The sequence below is a fragment of the Myotis davidii genome, unplaced genomic scaffold (assembly GCF_000327345.1).
Source record: "Myotis davidii unplaced genomic scaffold, ASM32734v1 scaffold415, whole genome shotgun sequence".
Taxonomy (NCBI): Eukaryota; Metazoa; Chordata; class Mammalia; order Chiroptera; family Vespertilionidae; genus Myotis; species Myotis davidii.
Window position 1 is genome coordinate 1506288 of NW_006287951.1, and position 21742 is coordinate 1528029.

A 21742-nucleotide genomic window follows, 5' to 3' on the forward strand; every position below is an offset into this window, starting at 1 on the left:
CTAATGCTGCGACCCTTTAATACAGTTCCTCATGTTGTGGTGACCCCCAATTTCATTGGTACAAATTGAACATAATTAAAGCATAGTGATTAATCACAAAAACAATATGTAATTATATATGTGTTTTCCGATGGTCTTACGCGGCCCCTGTGAAAGGGTCATTCGACCCCCAAAGGGGTCGAGACCCACAGGTTGAGAACCGCTGCTCTAGGTGAGGCTGTTGGAAAAACTTCTGTTCATGTTCACATCTCCGAACTCAGGGTGTATTTTGTGGTCTCTGTCACCCAGATGGCACTCATGACATAGTTACCATTGTCCAGGCACAGGCACATGTCAGCATGGTCGTTCATCTCATAATCTCTCATTTGTGGCAAATGTGTCATTGATATTATGCCTATTTGACTGCTGTTGAAAATGTCTTCACAAAGATTCACTGTGACTCATCATTGAAGCAAAAAGTTGTTGTGGGTGTAGAGGGCATCAAAGTGGAGCAACAGGATAGAATCTTGGTATTTGTGGAACAAATGTTCATCCTTGTAAACTGGTCTCCATTCCATTGGCCAAACAGCAACCAAGTTCTCAATGGCACTGAAGGGAAGAAGACACTCTCAGAGCCGCTGAAAGTGGGATGTGTTTTGTTGCTGAGATGCTTTGCAAAAGGGATGGCAGTTGCACACAGTGTGATGTAAATGGAGACACACGTTTAAAAACAGTGTCTAGATAAGTCTAAAAGAGCTCTTTCAATAATTATAGAATAAAAATTGAAATGTAAGAAAGCATTGTCATAGCTTGGCAGTATTTACTCTGTCCTATTAGTGCATAAAACAATAGTATGTTGCTTCTTATAGTTAATGAAATATGGTACTTAAAACAAAAGAGCTAGAATTTCCTTAGATAACCATTGTGTCTATTGCCTTGTTAGCATGAGAAAGCATGCTCATTCACTTTCAGAATCACAAGTCTGCCCATCAGCTGATGCATCCAGTGTTATCTGGCCATGGCATCCTGGGTTTGCCATGAACAACAAAGATTTCCTGGCATCCTAGAATGAGGACGCTTTAAAGGCATCTTGGGGATTCTATAGTCTGACAGATGGAGATGCTGAATGAAGCTCAGAATCCAGAGATAGGGAACTACCCCGCTCCTGCCCCGCCCCCTGCCTAGCAGGTCGAGGCAGCTGCCTTTCTCCTTCGAAAGAGGGTATCTATGAAGACAACATTCTGAGCTTCATTCAGCATCTCCATCTGTAAGACTATAGAATCCCCAAGATGCCTTGACAGCATCCCCATTCTAGGATGCTTTCTTACATTTTCAATTTTTATTCTATAATTATTGAAAGAGCCCTTTTGGACTTATCTAGACACTTTTTTAAAACGCATATCTTCATTTACATCACACCATGTACAACTGCCACTTATTTAATCAGATGGACCATGAGCAGCAGGTGGACGCTTTGGGCACTGGGTGGAGAAGGGGGAAGGAGAAGAGAAGCGGATAGGGAGGACATCTCAGATTGGACAGCTGATCAGTCAGCCTTTGGCCATGCTGATTTTCCTCCAGAACACCTTCCCCACAATTCCCTTTCACCTTTCCCTTCTCCCCACTCCCACCTCCTTCCCTTGCTTTGGTCCACTCCTCTCCTCCATTCCCATTGTCTTCCAGGTAGATGTTTATTTTGGATGAGAAGGGAATGGGCATATAGGGAGAAAGTAGCACAAACGGGAGGCCTTGAAAAAAAAAAACTACTGTAATTGATCAGGAATTAGCCAACTACAATCTGCTGCCTCTTTTTGTAAATAAAGTTTTATTAAAACAGCCACACCTGTTCATTGACATCTTGTCTACATCTGCTTTCACACTACAATGGCAGAATTGAGTAATTGTGACCGAGACCGTGTCCACAAAGCCTAAAATGCTTGCTCTCTGGCCCTTTACAGAAAAAGTTTGTGGACTCCTGGTCTAGCTAACTGCTTCCCCAAGAGTATTCTGCAGAATTCTAGTTGTGCAAAATGTTAGAGAGGTGTTACTGCAGAGAAAAGGATTCTCAGTTCAAATAATTTTGGAAACCCTGCTTTTTTAATTATGGAACCTCTATAGCCTTGGATGAGCTAACGTGCATTGTGAATTTCTGAGAGGTAGCTGACGTGTGCAGCGTTTTCCCAAGTTTATTTGGGAACCCTTTTCTCACAGAGCACTTGATAGGTATCGAGTTCTTCAAGCACACACTTTGGGAAATGGCTCTTCAACAGTATCCAAGATATATTATTAAGTAAACCCAGGTGTGCCCAGTACATGCTCATCTGCGTAAAAAGCGGGAGGGGAAATGTAGTGAAGTGTTTGCTTGTGAATGTTCCAGTTATCTCTTGAAAGGTCCATAAAGAACTGCTAACACCACTCACCTTCAGGTGAGGTGAAGCTGGGAAGTAGGCTTTCCCTATATTTATTTTCTGCATTTTGACTTTTGGATTGTGCCAATATACTTTATTACCTGAACTATCAATTAATCAACCTGTCAAGCAACATAATTAACTTTGAAAACAAATTTCAAATGGTAAACCACTTTGGGAAACAGTTTTGGCAATTCTTAACAAACTTAAGTATACAGTGACCATATGTCCCAGCAGTTCTACTCCTAGGTATTTACTCAAGAGAAATGAAAACATATGTCCATATAGAGACTTGTAAACAAATGTTTATAGCAGCTTTATTCACAACAGTCCCTCTCTAGAAATAACCCGAATGTCTAGCATCAGATGAATGAGTATACCAATTGGAGGATATCTGTTTAACGGAATACTACTCAGCAATAAAAAAGGACAAGCCACTGATGCATGCAGCAAATGGACAAATTCTATAGCTGTTGGGATAAATTTCACAGATGTTATGCTGAGTGAAAGCCAGATACAAAAGATTGTATCTAAATCCACTTATGTGAGAATCTAGAACAGATGAAACCCACCAATAGGGGTGGTAATCAGATCATTTTTTCCTAAAGTGGCTGGTGGGGAGATTTGACTGCAGAGGGCCAGGAGGGAACTTACTAGGGAGATGGAGATGCTGCATATCTTTATGGTGTTGGCTGCACAGTTGTGTACCTTTGCCGAAACTCAGCAACCTGTACACTTGAAATGTGTGGGTTTTAAACATATAAATCATATGTCAATAGAGTTAAGTTTAAAAAGAAAGGTCTCCCTCAAAAGGAGGCAGGAAGGAGGAAGGATGTTCAGTAACTAGAAGATGGGTCACATCAGTCCTCTAGTGGTGTTGTAAACAGGATACATCTCTGCCTACAGTCTGGGAGCCCCAGAGAAATGGAGAGAAATGAGGGGACCCTGCCTGCATCTGTTCTTTGTTTATCCCAGCCAGTGGCGGTTCTGGGCTGGAAACCAGTATGTGCCTTGGGTACCTGAGTTGTTGGCAGCTGTGGCTGGAGTAAGGGAAGAACAGCTAAGCACATCTCAGTGGCAAGGAACTACCCTGCTCCTGCCCCGCCCCCTGCCTAGGAGGTTGGGGCAGCTGCCTTTCTCCTTCGAAGGAGGGTATCTACAAAGACAACATTCCCAGTTGGCCTGTGGGGATTAGAACTCAGCCTGGGGATTAGAACCCTTTAGGGATGTGCTTCAGTCCTGATCCTGAGTATCGTCTTGGGTTCAGTTCAGAGGCGGAGTTTGAACTGAGTGTGGACTGGAGCCAGGCCAGCGTGGAACAGCCCTGCAGAGCCTGACTCTGCTTGTCTTCTCTAAGCCCTGCTGAAGCGAGGAGTCCTTTGATCAGGTGGTGAGCTTACTGGGAGCAGAGGTAATCAAGAATTACCACTAACGGGTTTTTGCAGTGGGCAACATCCATAGCTAGAAGAAGAGAAGGAGAGTAAAGAAAAACAAATATATTTACTTCTGCATCTTGGCTACACCTTGAATAAATCTAGTAACCTCTCTGAACCTCCGTTTTGGGGAACAAGACCCACCTCACAAGTTTTTATGATTAATCAATTTATAGGAGTAAAATACCTGCCAACAAAGTGGATGTTTAATAAACGTGTGTTATTATGCACATTAGTGTTTCCCACCCATGGATAAACTTACTTTTCAGAATTTGCTAGAATTGTATCTGCCAATCTGCATTTTATTACCTGTGGTGGGGAAAAAGGTAATTGCAGCCATCTCTGTGGCTGAGATCATGATGGTAGTTTATCTGGAAAACACAATGCCACACTCCACTTCACCCTCCATAAATACTTGTTGAATGTGTGAATGGAGAAGTGAACAAATGGAGGGATGGTAGAAGAGAACTCAGGTTTCTCCTCTTCCAGGAAGCATTCCTGGGTTCCTCCAGCTTTCATGGGTCCCCCGTCAAATGGCTGCATAGTCCATCTGCTCCATTCAGTATAGTCCTGGATGATAGCCCACCTTCCCTCATGTCCTCCATGTTCTTTGTGTTTGTTCTTGTCTCCTTGGCTTGACTTGGACGAGATTTTATTAGTGTTTCCTCCAGAAAGCTACCTCCATGTTTACATTGAATTATTCAGGCACCTAAATCCATATATTTATACCCCAAAAGAGAATAATAAAGAGGTGGAGAGTGGTTACCCTTATAATCATATAGGACATGGACTAAGATTTCTTCTTTTCTACCTCATGGGGTTTTGTGAAGATGAAGATGAAATGTGAGAATCCTTAGTTGAGTGCCTGGACATGGCAGGTGCCCCATACGTGCAAAGTTAGAGTTAGCGGTAGTGTCAGCATCAGCACTGGGAGAAGTCCGGATGAGGGGGAGGAAAGCCTGAGTCCCCAAGCACACAGCCTGGAGGCTGCTTTCCAAATTCAATTGTGAAATCTAATTCGTGCTCAAAACCTAAATTATACCTTGGGGTGCGGGCAGCCTGCCTTGAAATGGGGAGCCAGGCATTTCATAGGATGCACAGCTGTGTTGCCTGAGCTGCTTTGTTCCAGGCAGACACTGAACCTTTGGCAGCCGACAGGGCAGTGCCATACGGCCTGCAGCCAGCCGCCCGGCGGGCCTGCGAGCATGGTGTCAGGTGAACAGCAGGACGCTCCGGGAGAAGATTACAGGGCTCAGGAGCAGGCGAGCTGTGTGCCAGAGAGAGCAGGCACCTTCTCTGCCGTCAGCTTCCACGTGGGCCTCTGCCTGCCCACCCTCCTCTCAGACACGGCCACCAGCCCTGCCAGCGTCCTCAGCAAGCTCTTTAGTGAGGGGGAGGGGTGCTGAGAAATGTCACTGCAGACTGTCAGCAAGCCGCAGGGTGTCAGGTGAACAGCCCCAGGGCTCTGTGTAGTCGGTGACCCTCAGCAAGGGCGGGGGCCATTGTCTTTCCTCCTGCTCCTGGCTCTGGGGAATCAGAAGGAAGGATAGACAGACGCTGGTGTGCGCGGGTCCCAGGACGGTCCAAGGGCTTCCTCAGGTGAGGAGCGCACTGGACCAGACCCCAGGAGCGGGTCTGCGGGCTCTGCACAGAGGCGTTGTTATTGGGTTTGTGGGAGACACCATGGGCTTCTCCAGGGCCTCAGGGCCCTTGATGGGACTGCCTCCCAACTGTGTCCTCCTGTCTGTCCTCCTTCCCCATGGCTCTCGTCAGAACCTTCCAGCGCACACCCCCTGCACCAGGAAGCCAATGCTGGGTGGGACTCGTCCCTACAACCCAAGTCCTGGCAAACACCTTACCCAGCCCTTTATAGCTTTGGGAGGAAATGAAGGCCAGTTTGCTTATGTTGCAGGAATGGAACCTGCAGCGTGGGTGCAGCATGCACGAGGGCAGCGGTTCTCAACCTGTAGGTCGCGACCCCTTTGGCAGTTGAACAACCCTTTCACAGGGGTCGCCTAAAACCATCCTGCATATCAGGTATTTACATTACGATTCAATACAGTAGCAACATTACAGTTATGAAGTAGCAACGAAAATAATTTTATGGTTGGGTCACAACATGAGGAACTGTATTTAAAGGGCCAGAAGGTTGAGAACCACTGCACTAGGGTCTTGGGAGGGATGTGCAGGCAGTGGGTCCATCTCAGCCTTCTCCTGTCTCTCTCTGCCATACGGGCTGGATGTTTGAACCACTTGTTAATCACTGAAACAAGCAAAGTATAAAAGGGACAAATACACACATGTGCACACGCCCACACGCACCCATACTGTCACATCACCGGACACACATTACCTACTGCTTCCTGTTGTTGACATTGTCTGCAAAGAAGTAAATATCTCTAATTTTGTGGTAAGCATTCGGCTGCAAATAACTCAAGTGCGTGGAATTACTTCCTAGTGTTTAAGTATTCTTTTATTCTCACAGTTTCCAGAAAACTGTGCTCCTAATGCGAGTCAGACAGGGAGCCCAGTTCTGGGGCTCTCAGTGCTCAGGAACCTCCCAGCCCCAGGGAGTCCCCTAAATGCAGCAGAAACGAAAACCACAGTTACCTCCTGATGCATACCTGGCACTGCGTGGGGCCTCTCCACCCCTCAGCCTCACATCCCCACCCCTGACAGTGACCTAAAGCCAGGCGTTGTCATCCTTATTCTACAGCCGAGGAAAGCAAAGCTGCCTGAGGTCCCACTACAACTCACCTGATTGATCCTACATCCCACTGACCCCAGGCTCATGCCTTCCAGCCTCGCCACTGCGGGCTCTATGGGTCACAACATGGATGGGAACAGCGTGCCAGGGAGCACTGGACAGGGAGCCCAGTTTCTGTCCAGAAGAGACGAGGGACCCTGACCTTGTCACGACACAGTGACAGTTCAAGTTGGGTGCCCAGCAGGAGAGGGGTGTGGGCAGAAGTGCTCAGGGAGGATGGGTGTGTTGGTGCCAACACCACGTCTGCCTTCCATGTGTGAGGGTCAGGGCAGTGCGGCCCTTGGCGAAGAGAAAGACGCTCTGATTTCCACGCAGCCGCTTCCCTGGTCAGGAAGGTCGTAACTGTTTCTATCATGTGGGTAGCCTTTACCCTGACCCCTCGGTTGGAATTTGAACGGGTTAAAAAACTGTGTGTTCAGGTTGTTAGACTCCCTGACCATTTCACCTCCAAGCTCCACGCGTTGACTCTGCGAATATTAAGAAAGGTGAGACTCGGGTGGAATATAGATCGAGGCAGCCATGCTCATGGGATTTTTCTCCTCTTTCTCTAAGTGGGATCCAGAGTGGGTCTGTGGGTGCAGATCTCACCCAAGGAGCTGGCAACGTTGCCTGCAAACCTCCCTTCAGCTAAGTCCCCCTCCAGGACTTCCCCCCTGCGATGTCCTCACCCTGTCCCCGCTGTCTCACCTCTGCAGAACAATTTTTTCCCCATTTTTTTTAACTTTGGCATAATGTTAAACTTGCAGAAAAGTTGCAAAGGTAAGTCAGAGAGTTTCTATATACCCTGCACCCAGTGTCCTCTGCTGCTAGCATCTCACATTGCTCTGGCGCGTTTGTCACGGCTCAGGAGCTAAACCGATAGATTATTATTTAACTGAACCCATTCTTTACTCTCATTGCCTCGTTTTTCCCTTAGGTCCTTCTCCTGTGCCAGGACCCCTACCTGGGGACCCCATTACATTGAGCCCTTCTGTCTCCTTAGGTACCTTGTAGCTGTGACAGTTTCTCAGCCTTTCCTTGTTTTGATGACCTTGACAACTGTGAGGAGTACTGGTCAGATATTTTCTAGAATGTTCCCTAATTGGGTTAAGTGTTTTCCTCATGATTAGACTGGGGCTGTAGGTTTGATGGCGGGAAACTGCCAAGGTTAAGTGCCACTTTCCTATCGAGGGTACTCGCCGTGACTTCATCGCTGTTGGCATTGACCTTGACCACCTGGCTGAGGTAGTGTTTGTTGGGTTTTGTGCTGTAAAACATGGAACATTTTTAAGAGCCTTTTCCTATTATTTGGGAGAACACGGGGCAGTCTGGATTGGCGGTGCATTTGTGTTCTTTCCCGTGATGTCAGCGAGATGTCCCCTGAATGCTAAGGACCCTGTTCTTTTATTAGAAGCCGAGTTGACCTTTTCAGGCATCTCATTCTGACTCTCATTGTCATTGTTTGGGGAAAGTCTTTGAGAGAACATCTTTGTTGTGTGAGTTTGTGCCCCTGTCATAGTTGATTTTCTTCCCTTGTAAATTGGCAGTTCCGTGAAGGAAATGGTCATGTCTTCAATGTGTGGGCTCCACCTGCTCTATACATATGCTGCATACATACGCATATTAAAGGCATGTCTTCAACATGCGAACCCCATGCACCAGCCTCTAGCCTCCTCCCAGCCCACAAAGTGCAGGTATGCCAGAAGCTTCGTGGCACTCCTGGGACACATTTGCTCCTTTCTTCCTGGGAAGCTGTAGACAGAGAACTCGTGATGCTGTAGAAAGAGCCCAGAATTGGGTGTTTCCCTTTCCCTGAGTCTGGGCAGGAGCACAGACCAGTAGGGGATCCAAATCCAAACGAGCCTGTTGAGCTCCGGCACAAGAGACTGGTGTCGAACCCCAGAGTGGCCACTGGACGAGCAGCAACTTCCCTTCTACACAGAGGGTATTCCAGTCACTGTTGCTGCCTCGCGAACCCCAAACCTTCGTGGCCTAACAACACTAACCATTCATTCTGCTCATAAATCTGTACTTGGGGTAGGGAGCCCTTGCCTCTGCTCCACCGAGACCCCTGGGGGAGCTGGACTGGGGCTGGGAGACCCACTCTCAGATGGCTCGGCCCGTGGCCGGCAGTTGGTGCTGGCTGTCCCCTGGAAATCCAGCTGGGACTGAAGGCCAGGGGCCTCCGTTCCTTCATCCTGGGCCCCTTCATGGGCTCCTCACAGCGTGGGGCTGGCCTCTGAGAGCAAGCACCAAGAATGGGAGCCGGGAAGGAGCTGTCGCTTTTATGCCTGGCCTCAGCAGTCACATAGCATCTCCGCAGCCATCGCCACCACCCGCCCAGGTCCCAGGGGAGGGAACACAGACCCACCGCTCACTGGGAGCTGTGTTTTTAATTGGGATCATCACAGCTGTTCTGTCATTGCCTGTCTGCACAAAGCGCTCCCCTGCTCACGTGGGACATTGCTTTGGATCAGAAATCTCTGTCCCTGGGGTCTCAAGCAGCTAGGGTCAGAGAAACCGGGTTTTAAATTCTAGCACTGCTACCTGGTGGCTGCTTTGGCCATAGACAAATGACTTAACCCTGTGTTAGCATGGATGTGATGGGAAGTCTTGGGCGGCAAGTTTATCATTTTGCCTATTTCCTGCTCCCAGGAGAGGGCCTGTGGGGTGTGTGTGTGTGTGTGTGTTCACGCGTGCACCTATGTGTCTTTGTTAGGGAGCTGTGATCTGTCAGCCCCAGAGCTGCAGCACAAGGTATTTAAATTCACACTTGCCAGAGGTCACAGGTGTGTCTGGGGCACTTGGGCCCATCTCACATGGATTTCTTACTTGCAGTGCTTTGAGATTGTACTCTGGGAAACACAGTCATAGACCTCATCCGTTCAACTGTTGAGTCAGTGATCTCCAGGCATTTCTGGAACCAGGTGATGGCATCAGGTAGCTATAATCACCAAGCAGAACCTGACCTTTAGCCCTGTGGCCAGAGCCACATGTCTAGCAAGACTTGATAGAATTTGGAATATGGCTGCCTGGAGAGAGGGCAGCAGCAAAGATTTGTACCCAAAACTCCTCGCTTTCATAAAGAAGCCAGGGTCACAGGCATGAGTACTGCTTAAGAGCAGTCACCTAACTTACCCTGCAGTAATGAATTGTCTGTATTTCTGAGTAAGAGAAGCTGCTCCAAGGAATGAATTTATGTTTGGTCATAAATTAAAGGGGACATTGAAGTTCAGAGCCCCTGGAATACTGGGGTCACAGTGATGGAAGGAGAGCACTGTACGTGCAGGGTGTTGGTGGGATGGGGAGACAGTGAACTGGCCCAGGTCCCTCGCAGCCCTAACCCCAGAGAGCTGGCCTGGGCCAGGGCAAGTTGTTTCCTTGTGTTGGGCTTCAGCCTTCTCGTCCATCAGGTGAGAGAGTTAGATATCAGAGAGTCCTAATTAAAAGTCCCTTCCAATCATAAGACGATCCTCTTGAAATTAGAAAAGCTCATTTCCCGGCAAGATGGTACATTACTGCGCTGTAGGAGGCAGGCTCCCCGAGGGTCAGACTCGGTGTGCTGTGGATACTCTTTTCTAGTGTTGTTGGAACTTCAGGTGTAGAAGCTAAATTTCCACGTGTCTGGTTATCTGTGGCTGCCAACAAACCACCCCAAACAGTGGCTGAAAGGAGTAAGCTATTTTTTTTTAATGTATTTTATTGATTTTTTTTTACAGGGGGAAGGGAGAGGGATAGAGAATTAGAAACATCGATGAGAGAGAAACATCGATCAGCTGCCTCCTGCACTTCCCCTACTGGGGATGTGCCCACAACCAAGGTACATGTCCTTGACCGGAATCGAACCTGGGACCCTTCAGTCCACAGGCCGATGCTCTATCCACTGAGCCAAACCGGTTAGGGCAGGAGTAAGCTATTTTATTCACAAATGTTAGGGTTGACTGGGCTCAGCTGGGGGCTCCCACTTAGGGCCTGTTGTGCGGTTGCCATCCAGCAGCTCTGGGCCGGGGCCATACTCTCTTCACGCTGATGTCTGAGGCCTGGCTGGGGCTGGGGCAGCTGAGCCCCCTCTCACTCTCCACATGGTCTTTCCACTCCCTCCACAGGGCAGCCCTTACATTTGGGCTGAGGCCCCCAAAAGAAACCTGCAGAAGCTGTGTGACCCATTCTACTCTGGCCTCGGACTCATGTGGTGTCACTTCTGTTCCGTTCTGCTCATTGAGAGGGTCACACTGGTCCACAAGGTTCAACAGGAGGGAGGCACACTCCACCTCCTGGTGAGAAGAGTGCCAAGAACTTGCAAATACCACACACTGGGGAGGGCCAAGCTGCCTGCTGCTTACCGATGGGCGTGGGTGGCTTAGAAGGCTTCTCAGACGCCGTCGATGGTGCCGTGGGGTGTAGAGGCAGAGGACAAATCGCTGGCAGTAGAAACCTAGTTAATGGGGAGGGATGCTCTACTTAGAAGAACATGTTTTACATTACAGTGGGGCCTTGACTTAGAGTTTTTCAAGATAGCCATGTCTCTCAGCTGATTTTTTGCTTTGAGTTGCGAGCTAAAATTCGGGTTACAAGCCAGCTTCAGATACCCCACTGCTAGTTGGCGCAGCAAACGTCACAGTGAACGCCACAACATCAGCCCAGCATCACGTGTCTCACTCGTTCACTTTTTGATTTGACAGAGGAGTAATTTGAGTTACGAGCTCCATCACAGAACGAATTAAGCTCGTAAGTCAAGGCCCCACTGTACAAGGAAAGTGAGCTAGAACTCTGTTTTTATGTGTAAGGGGAAATGTATCCATATGTCTTGTATGTGTGAGTAAGCAATTTTAAGAGAAAAATTTTACCTAAGTTAATTAACTAAGCAATGGGATACCAGGCTCAGGGAAGAGGAGAGAATTAGAGCAGGGATTTCCAGCCCGCTTATTGTACTACTCCAAGTCCCCTCCTTCCACCCCCGTTAGTTGTGAAATACAGTTAATTGGCTGGATTGTTCAAAGAACACCCAGTGTGTCCTATAGAGTCCTGAAGTGGAGAAAGAAGAACACAGGTAAGAAGGAAGAAGAGTCAAAAGACCGATGATAGAAAATCAGTTCCCAAAAGATTGTGGGTCATTGCATTTGATTGTACAGAGCAGCCCGCGGGGTGGGCATTGAGAGAAAGTTGAGACTGTAGACCCGAGAGCCAGGCAGCCAGGTTCAAATCTCAGCCCACCGTTCCCCAGCTGAGTGAGAGGGCTGGTCCTGCACCTCTCTGTCCTTTCCTCGGGCACAGCAGGGAGCTAATAGCACCTGCCTCACCGGGTGGTTGTGAGGACTGTGTCAGGACAGGCCTAGCCCTGCGAGCAGCACGTGATGGGTAGGAAGCACTCCGTTCATTTTAGCCTTTGCTCTCTTCACCAATTCCCTCCTCGCCTTTGCCGGATGCAAATGTCATGCCCAATATGGACAGTGGGCACCCGACCAAACAAACATAAGGAGCAGGGCCTTTCCTTCCCCCTGGGTCCTGGGATCATGGATGCATTGGAATTCTGGGTAGGAGGAGGCCTGCGTGGACATCTGGGCTCCCATCGGTCTCTGGGTTTCCACCCCGCACACACTCGTCCTTATCCCGACATGCTATAAAAACCGGGTGCACATTTAAAGCACGTCAAGCTAGATTTTAGGTTTAGTCTCTCTTATATATTTGGAATTAGAACCTCAGGGGCCATTATGCAAAACAATGCAAATGATATGCAAAGAGGCCCAGAGCCCCAAAGGTGGGGAGCAGAGTGAGCAGGCCAGAACAAAGGGCCTTGGGTGAAAATTTGCATCTGCTGAGAGGAAGGCCTTGCACAGCTATTGTGACAGTATGCTGCCCTTCGTCTTCAGGGGTTAACCTTTCGTGCCCAGGAGGAGAGGTCAACTGGGGCCTGATTTCCATGTTGAAGGTGACAGTGGAGGCTGGAGGTATTTGGGCACTGTGACATTGTAGCAGTTTTTATGCTGCAAATGGAAAGTTGCTTTTGAAATAAGAGCTAAGATCCAGACTCTGTCCCCCACCAGCTGTGTGTTCTTGGACAAGTCACTTCCCTCCCCGCTCTGGGAAATGAGGGCATTGCACTAACTTACTTCCCGGGCCCCTTGCACTGTGACAGCTACGTGTCTCCCTCTGGGTGAAAATCCTTTGCAGCCAGGACGGCAGTATCCACTCATTGTACCAGAGGTTCACTCTGCATCCAAAAAAGAAATGGCTAAGAGGTCACTGAACGGTCCTTCTAGAGAAAACTGACTTTAGAGCGTGCAGAGGCAAACAGATTTTCTGACACTGGGAGACTGACACAAGCAGGGTTCCAGTCATATCTTCCCAGCTGGGAGGATTTTAACCCCTGGAACATTCCTGGTGGGAAAGTCTGGGGAATATCTTTCCTGAGTGCTGGAAAGACCAGGATGCATTAACCCCGCTGACTGTCCCAGGAGCTGGCCATCAGCCCTGCTGGCATGTGGGGGAGGGTCCCCGAGAGAGTGGCCAGATGGAAATGGTTTCTGCTCCGCCATTGCTGGGCGGCCAGCAGGGCTGAAGGAAGGGTGAGAAGGACCCAGGGGCTCATGGGAACAAGCAGGAGTTCACAGGTCGGGATCAGGCCCAAGGCCGCTCCTGGGCGGGGCAGGCCAGCTGTCTCCATTTGGACCTCGGGGATGCTCGGGGGCATCCCCTGAGTTCGGGGGTCACAGGTTCTCGGGTTAGGAAGGCCCGGGCCCCCAGCCTCTCCCGGCACCTCACCTCTGCCCTCTGTCTCCCTCAAGGCTTCCTCCTGACCTTGGCGCTGACCGAAGCTCTGGCATTTGCTGCCCAGGAACCATCTTCCAGGAACTCTCTTCAGGTCCTGCCTCCCGGCACCATGGTGACCCCACCGCTCAGCTCCACCAGTCGCTCCGCCCTGGCGGCCGCCCCCTCCAGCATGACCTTGAGCCCCCGTCCTGATGGGCCCTTCTCACAGGCTGAAGCCACCGTGGCAGCAGCAACACCCTATCCAGAGGGATACCCTCCTGCAAACACCGCCTCCACCACGATGGCCACGGCAACCGTCCACCATGCTGACGGCCCCCTGAGCACAGGGCCCCTTCCTGCGGCCACAGCCACAGCCACGGCCACCTCCCACCCAGAGGGCCGCCCCCTGGGAGAGGCTGGGCCCACCATCCTGCTGACAAAGCCGCCTGCAGCCACCAGCCGCCCCAGCCCAGCACCCACCCGGGGGGCCACACGCAGGCCCCCCAGACCACCCGGCTCTGCCCGAAGAGGGGCTGGTGGTTCATCCCGCCCCGTCCTGCCCGCACTTGGGGGCCCCTCGGGAAGAAAGGAAGGCCCGCGGGGCAGGAATCAGAGCTCCGCACACCTGGGGCAGAAGCACCAGGGGGTGAGAGCCTCTCAGGTCCTCAGAGGCAACGCCACAGGGTCCGCAGAGCCCGAGCCCTCCACCCTCGCCCCCTGGAATTCCTCCTCGTCGCCACAGCCCCAGATGGTGGCCGCAGCCACGGTGCCCAGCAGGACCACATGGGCACCAGGCACCACCCCCTTGGTGCGCACGGAAGGCAAGCCGGGCCTTAGAGCAGACCAGGGGGGTGGTCCGACCCTCACCAGCCCAGGAGGGCAGCCAGACTCCGCCACAGCCTCAGGCGCCCCCGCCAGCCCAAAACCTGCCCCAGTGCCTTCTCCGCGCCCTCGCGGTGACCCCCACGACAGCTCCAGCCACAGTGACTCCTGGCTCCCTGTCACCCCTGGGACCGGCAGGCCTCTGTCCGCCAGCTCAGGGGGCTCCACGGCGGCCCCGGGGCCCCCCCAGGCTGCCTTCGATGCCAGCGTCTCCGCCCCTCCCGAGGGGCTTCCTCAGGGAACATCCTCAGCGACACCCTCAGCCCCGCGGGCCCCCGCTCACCCCCCCGGAGCCTCAGAAAGCACTGTCCCCCAAGCCGAGGAGGAGGCTGTGGCCGCCCCGAGCATGATTGCCCGGCTGCCCCGTCCTCTGTCCACAGTGGTGTCCACGGCCACAGGGAACTTCCTCAACCGCCTGGTCCCTGCGGGGACCTGGAAGCCTGGCCCCGCCGGGAACATCTCCCACGTGGCCGAAGGGGACTCCCCCCAGCACAGAGCCACCATCTGCCTGAGCAAGATGGACATTGCCTGGGTGGTCCTGGCCATCAGCGTGCCCATCTCCTCCTGCTGTGAGTGCCGTCCCCACTCCTCCCCTTCCTCTCCCTCCTCCACACCAACTTGCCCGTCCTCAGAACCCCCTGGCCCAGGGTTGGACAGTCTCCACCAGGTGGGCGGCAAAGCTGTTCAGAATCCCAGGAAACAGGTGGCATGACAGGGATTATGGTTCTCCCTGCCCCTGGTCCTTGGCTCTGCCAGTCACAGCTCGATGCCCACTGGTCATACAGGCACAGCTCCCAGGGGCAGGGAGGACCCCACAGGGAGTCCAGTTTACCCTGCACGTTGCAGGAAGAAATGCCAAACTGGAGGGCATTGTGGTTCACTCGAGACCCCAGGGTTAGCGAGAGGCAGGCTGGGAGAGAGCCCACAGAGCCTGTCTTCCAGCCTAGTGCCCGTGCCACGACACCACCCTGCCCTCCAGGGTCGCCTGCGACTGCCTGTAGTGACGCAGCAGCGGCAGCGGGGAGCCTGGGTGAGACTGGGCACTTGCAAATTACAGCAGAGACCTCACCTCCTCTCCTACATCCCGTCCACATCTCTTCCTGTCTTTCCTCCCCTCCCGCATCTCTTCCCCTCCTTCTGTCTCTCTCCCCCAAGAAAGAAGGGCAGAGCAGCTGTGGTCTTGCAGGAAGTTGTTAGCCCTGGGGAAACAGTGCCTGCAGCTAAGCTGAGGCTTCAGAGTTACCTGCGAACTGAGCTGTTCACTCCCCAGTTTTGTGTGTTCACGGGTGTGAGCTGGACGCCGCGTGGACTCATCACTGTCCTCTGCTCCCACTGGTGTTGGTGCAGAAGGGCTCTCCCCAGGTGACCGGCACTTCTTACTGCTGCTTCCCCCCTCATTACCCCCCCCCAACCCCGGTGTCTCCATAGAGAGCCTGCTGTCATCGCTCAGGACCGAGGGCTGCCTTTATGTCTTCACCAGGTGCTTGATCCTAGATGCTCAGTTTCTCTGATAACCTCACAAGGGTGCTCACTGACCTCACCCCACTCAGCTACCATCCGGCCTCCCTCCGAACCCTCCGGGTGAGGCACCCCTGTGTGCTCACTCGGGACAGCCCGTTCTCCCTCGGGTTGTTACCCTGCTCTCTTGGGGGCCAGAATTTGCCTCCTTGTAATTTTCACTCTGCCCTAAGCCATGCCCTCTGAAACTACACAGAACCAGTCAGTCTGTCGGCCCGAAAACATTTGAAACGGCTCTCGAGGTCAGTCTTCTCTTTCCCAAGCTGCTTGCCCTGTTCCTGCAGGTCCCTCCACGGCAGCGGTTCTCAACCTGTGGGTCGTGACCCCTTTGGGGGTTGAACAAACCTTTCACAGGGGTCGCCTAAGACCATCGGAAAACATCTAAAATTACATATTGTTTTTGTGATTAATCACCATGCTATAATTATGTTCAATTTGTAACAATGAAAATACATCCTGCATATCAGATATTTACATTACGATTCATAACAGTAGCAACATTACAGTTATGAAGTAGCAACGAAAATAATTTTATGGTTGGGGGTCACCACAACATGAGGAACTGTATGAAAGGGTTGCGGCATTAGGAAGGTTGAGAACCACTGCTCCACGGGCTGCATGGTCCTGGCCCTGCCCCCATTACAGCCCTTCCAGTGGCCCCAGCCCATCCCGCCCCCCCAGAAGGGAGAGGACAGCGTCCACATGCCCAGCCATGCAGAGGGGCGCGATGGTTCTTTGTTCAGGCAGCGCAGCCTGGCGTCAGCGTTGGCGGTTGCTCTGATCGGCATGTCTCACCCTGGGCTCACCCACTCTCTGGAGGAGCCCAGCCCCAGAACCTGTACACACAGGAGGCCGTGAGGCAGGTCGTCTGGCCGTCAGTCAGGAGTGTGTGCCTTTAACGTGGCATCGTTCCTGCTTGGCACTGCGCTCCACCAGATCTGCTTAATCTGGATTCTGGATCCTCTCCAGGAGCCGCCGCTCCCGCTTTCTGTCTCCTTCCAGTGGGAGAGCAGAGCAGACTCCCATGTCAGGGTGGCAGCCTGTCTGCTCAGGGACCCAGGTCACAGAGGTGAGCATATTTGCAGGTTGCAGGTTGTATTGTTTCAATAGGCAGCTTTATTATCGCTCATGGAAACACACGTGTATTCTTTTCTTTTTTCCTTAATCCTCACCCGAGGATATGTTTATTGATTTGAAAGAGAGAGAGAAACATCAGCACGAGAGGCTTTGATGTGAGAGAGAAACATCAATAGATCGCCTCCCATACATGCCTAACCAGGGATTGAACCCACAACCAAGGCATGTGCTCTGACTGGGAACTGAACCCGCAACACTTTTGGTGCACGAGACGACGTTCCAGCCAACCAAGCCACACCAGCCAGGGCCACACATGTATTCTTTTTTTTTTTTTTAATGTATTTTATTCATCTTTTACAGAGAGGAAGGGAGAGGCATAGAGAGCCAGAAACATCGATGAGAGAGAAACATCGATCAGCTGCCTCCTGCACACTCCCTACTGGGGATGTGCCCGCAACCAAGGTACATGCCCTTGACTGGAATCGAACCTGGGACCCTTGAGTCCACAGGCTGACACTTTATCCACTGAGCCAAACCGGTTAGGGCAGAGGTCCTCAAACTTTTTAAACAGGGGGCCAGTTCACTGTCCCTTAGACCATTGGAGGGCCGGACTATAGTTTAAAAAAAAACTATGAACAAATTCCTATGCACACTGCACATACCTTATTTTGAAGTAAAAAAACAAAACGGGAACAAATACAATATTTGTATTTGCATATGGCCTGCGGGCCGATGTTTGAGGACCCCTGGGTTAGGGCCACACATTTATTCTTAAATCTGATTGTCCACTTCTAAAACAGAAGAATGAGCCCTAGCTGGTTGGCTAAGTGGATAGAGTATCAGCCTACAGATCGAAGGGTCCCAGTTCAACTCCTGTCAAAGGCATGTACCTCAGTTGCAGGCTCCTCCCTGGCCTTGGTTGGAGTGTATTCAGGAGGCAACCAATTGATGTGTTTTTCTCACATAGATATTTCTCTCTGTCTTTCCCTCTCTCTTCCAGTATCTCTAAAATCAAGGGAAAAATATCCTCAGGTGAGGATTTAAAAAAAACTCACACACACACACACACACACAAAGAATGACAATGAGAAAATATTGCACTGTTAGCCAATAAATAATTAATCATGGTCATAGTAAGAAGTAACCACACTGGAGACAGCTTTCTAATTTTCCATCCTTCACATGTGCCCAGAGGCTCTAGTTTACAAAGTGAGTGCCCATTATTTTTAACCATTCCAGCCTTAAAACAGACTCACCAGAGGAATAAAATAAAGAGAAACAAACACACTGGGCAAGGAACGCACCCTACAGGTGAGGAGTACATCACCAGGTGAAGTGACTTCCCTGGGGCCCCAATCACACGTGAGTCCACCCAGATCTGGTGGTATAATCTGTTTGTCTGATGGAACACACTATTTCCCGAGTGCCCATTGTGTGCCAGGCACTGGGCAGTCCGAGATGTGTGCTGTGCTCCCTGCCCAGAGCCCTCTTCCCGCCGGCTTCCTCCTTGCCTGGGCTGGACAGCAAGAATAGATCTACCCTTGGCCCCTACAGGCCACACCTGGACTTTGCAATTCTAGTCCTTTTGCTATGTGTGCGTGTGAGAGCAGAGCAGATCTCACTGCAAAGCCAGAAACCCCGTGAGCTGCCTCAGCCGTGCATAATCACATCAGCCGCAGCAGAAGTAAGGACACAGCCTGACACAGCACCTAGAGAATGCTTCCGGCACAGCCTTCAGGTGCTGGGGATAGGACAGGTACTTCGTCAAGGATGATACTCACCTGTGTTCAAAGCAGACCCTGTAGCCCCGTGGACCTCTGACCCCACTTCTTAGGCGTCTGTCCTGCATTTCCACTCCTCTGAGCTCACTCCCCAAGGCTCCTGCCTCAGCCCTGGCTGCCTCCACACACAGCTGTGTCCTGAGTCATGGCCCCGACTTCTCAGGGTCATCGTTCACCTGGGAAGGCCCAGCGAGGAGGAGCATTGAGAGAGAACACTTGTCCCTGCAGGACGCTGTGCTCTTTCAAGGCACAGGTGCATGCGTATGCAGACGGTTTTCAGAGCTGCACCCCAGGCCTAGGGCTCTGTCTCAGACCTTCCCAACGCCGGCATCTGTCCTAAAGCTCACTCTGCAGCCTTCCAAGAAGGGCCTCCTCCGTTGCCATTTGCCAGGTATTGCAGGCGGCCTGGGTGGCAGACAGGACCATGCATAGATGCTCTCACATCTGGCTTTTCAGTCCGGCCCTGGCCCTGCTTTTCTCCCTCCTCCAGAAGCCAGACTCCAGATGGCAGGGACCGCTGAGCAGATGGGTGGGTGACTCCCCTGCTCTGGCAGGATCAGGGGGCAGTCTTAGCACATCTCAGGCCTGCCCAACAGGAATGTCACCAGTTTCCCTGCCCACCCAGGTCTGAGCCCCACCAGCAGCCAAAGGTCCCAGCCAGAGACCGCACACAGGGTCTCAGATGGCTGAGGAGTGGGATTGGTCGGATCCAGGCCTTCCTGGGCTGGGCAGGGGAGCCATGCGGCTCCTGAGCTGGTCTCTGCTGCCACCATCAGGACACACAGCCCACCACCTCCCGCCGGAGGCTCTGGGCCTGGTGCTGCATGGACCCTTCCTCGCCTGTCAGCCCTCTGGGTTCTCACCAACTCAGTTTTGTGTCTTTACCAGGCTCCCTGGCCCGTCCTGCACATGCCACACCCAGTCCTGAGGATGTGGAAGATGAGGGCAGGAAGCAAGGCCAACTGCGCGGGCTTTCCTCACCAGGCCCGGAGTGCGGCCCTGTGCCTTGCCCCAGAGCGCCCGCTCCCTTCCTCCATAGGGTACAGCACCAGAGCATCCGTGCAGGGGTCACCGACCACGCTGGTGTGCACAGCGTGGCTCTCGGCTGTCTTCGTTGTTCTGAGAATGGCAGTCAAGTCTGGATGTGTGTGTACCTTTTACTACAGGCCCCACGTGACTCTGACCTTATAAGAAAAACCTGTTAGATTACTGTTTCCAGTGAAGAGACTAGAGGAGATCAGGACGAGAAGGAAGTGTGACCTGGGGGGCTCCTGAGCCAGGTGAACAGGGAGGGAGCAGCCTTTGGCAGGGCAGGGCCGTCCAGGCGTGTCCTCAGCTGACAGGCGTCATGCCCAGGCTCTTAGCTCTGCTCTGTGCTGCCCAACCAGCGACCCCTGGTGGGGACCTCCTGGGCTTCCTTGGGCATATTCCTTCCGGCCAGGGTGGGGAGTCAGGCAGCAAGTCCCCAGCCTGGCCCCCCGCAGGCCCATGGCCTCCGCCAGTCTTGCCGCCTTCCACACGCTGAGGCCTCCCCTGGACCTCCCCCCTCAGCCTCCAGGGAGGGAAACGATTGCCCCAGCCTGGCTCCTCGCATTCCTGAGCCCTCCTTCCCTCCAGGGCCCTGTTAGTCGCGCACACAGCGAAGTGTGCGGGCGCTCCCTGCTCTCTCATTTCCTAACGTTAGACGTGCATGGACCACTGGTGAGGGAGCCTGTGTGATGGGAAGACGTGGCTTGGGGACCAAACACACCTGGACGTCATCCGGCTTCCCACTCGCAGCCTGGGAGACTTGGACAAGTTACTTCTCCACTGGACCAGTGCCTTCTTCCCTGAAACATGGGGCCAGTGTTCTCTGTCAGTCCGGGGCCTTCGGGAGGCAGACACCAAAACGGGTTAGGCCTCAAGCGGACGAGTGGGGCAGCGGCTGTGAAATATAAAGGGTGGGGCTGGAGCACAGGGAAGCCTCAGGCTGCAGCGCAGCTCTGCCGCCTCCAAAAGGAGCAGGAGCCCAGCTGGCGTGGCTCAGTGGTTGAGTGTCGGCCCAGGAACCAGGAGGCCACGGTTCAATTCCAGGTCAGGGCACATGCTCAGGTTGCGGCTCGATCCCCAGTAGGGGGTTTGCGGGAGGCAGCCGATCGATGTTTCTATCTCTATCTCTTTCCTTTTCTCTCTCTAAAATCAATTTTTAAAATATTTAAAGAGTAGAAAGGAGAGAGAGGCGGGAGGATTGAGGAGTCTCGAGCTGCAGTGCCATTTTAAGGGAGTTTCTAACGGGCCAGTGGAGACCTCAGGCCATGGAGCGTCCCTGTCCTGCAGGAGCAGAGCACTGGTATCTGCCATAGTCTTCATGGCTGGGAGCAGTCCAGGGAGCGCGGCGTCGGCACAGACGCGGTGGCGGGTCCAGGGCAGCAGCTGGGCCATCCCTGAGCTGTGCTCCCTGCAGCAGGCGGTCTGAGCAAAGCATTTTCGTGGCTGCAGCACCCACTCCAAAGAGACGATGCCTCCAAGGCCCATCGCAGTGCCTGCCATGGAGAAGGTGCTGCGTGCATGGCGGGGGTCGTGGGGCAGTTACGATTCACCCTGCTGTTAGGATTTGCTGTGCCTTCTCCATCAGGCCTGGGGAGGCACTTTAGCAGGTGCTTGGAAAGGTTGAGTCCTCGGGGAACCTGCAGGAGTTCATATCCATTTCCTGTCGCACAGGGAACCTATCCCTGGAACCGTGCCGCCCCCTCAACACAGCATTGTTCCTCCTTCCTCCAATCCCTGGGCTCCTCCTTCCTGCCACACGTCTGACAGGTCCGGGATGATCCCCACGGGCACTCCTAGGAGGCCCAGAGGACTTGCTGAGCCCGCACTCCCCTTTAGAACGTGAGGAAGGTGAGATCTTGACGTCCTGGGAGTCTTCACAGCTGTTGCCTTTGTGGGAGCAGAGCAGTTGGAGCTTCTAACTGAACCGGAAGGGGGTGGCCAGCACCAGTGTTTGCACAGAGCTGTGTATGTGCAAAGCACCTCGTGTGCTAAGGCGCATCCCCTCCAGAGTCCAGGGCAAGATGGGCCGGCAGGCATCAACCCGAGGGTCACAGAGACCGGGGTTCAAGTCCCAGGGACGAGCTGGGTGAGCAGGGCCAGCTGTGTTAATACCCAGGAGCTTCCGGTTCCTCTTCTGGA

General features: G+C 52.5%; 1 protein-coding gene across 2 annotated transcripts in view; it reads left to right on the top strand.

Moving 5' to 3' along the window:
* TMEM108 (transmembrane protein 108) overlaps positions 1–21742 on the top strand; it is a 239243-nt gene that overhangs the window by 209683 nt on the left and 7818 nt on the right. For both annotated transcript variants that reach the window (XM_006759777.2, XM_015561363.1), the window contains exon 3: positions 13352–14767. In XM_006759777.2, coding sequence (XP_006759840.1) covers positions 13352–14767 — 1416 coding nt within the window. The remainder of the gene's footprint in view (positions 1–13351; positions 14768–21742) is intronic.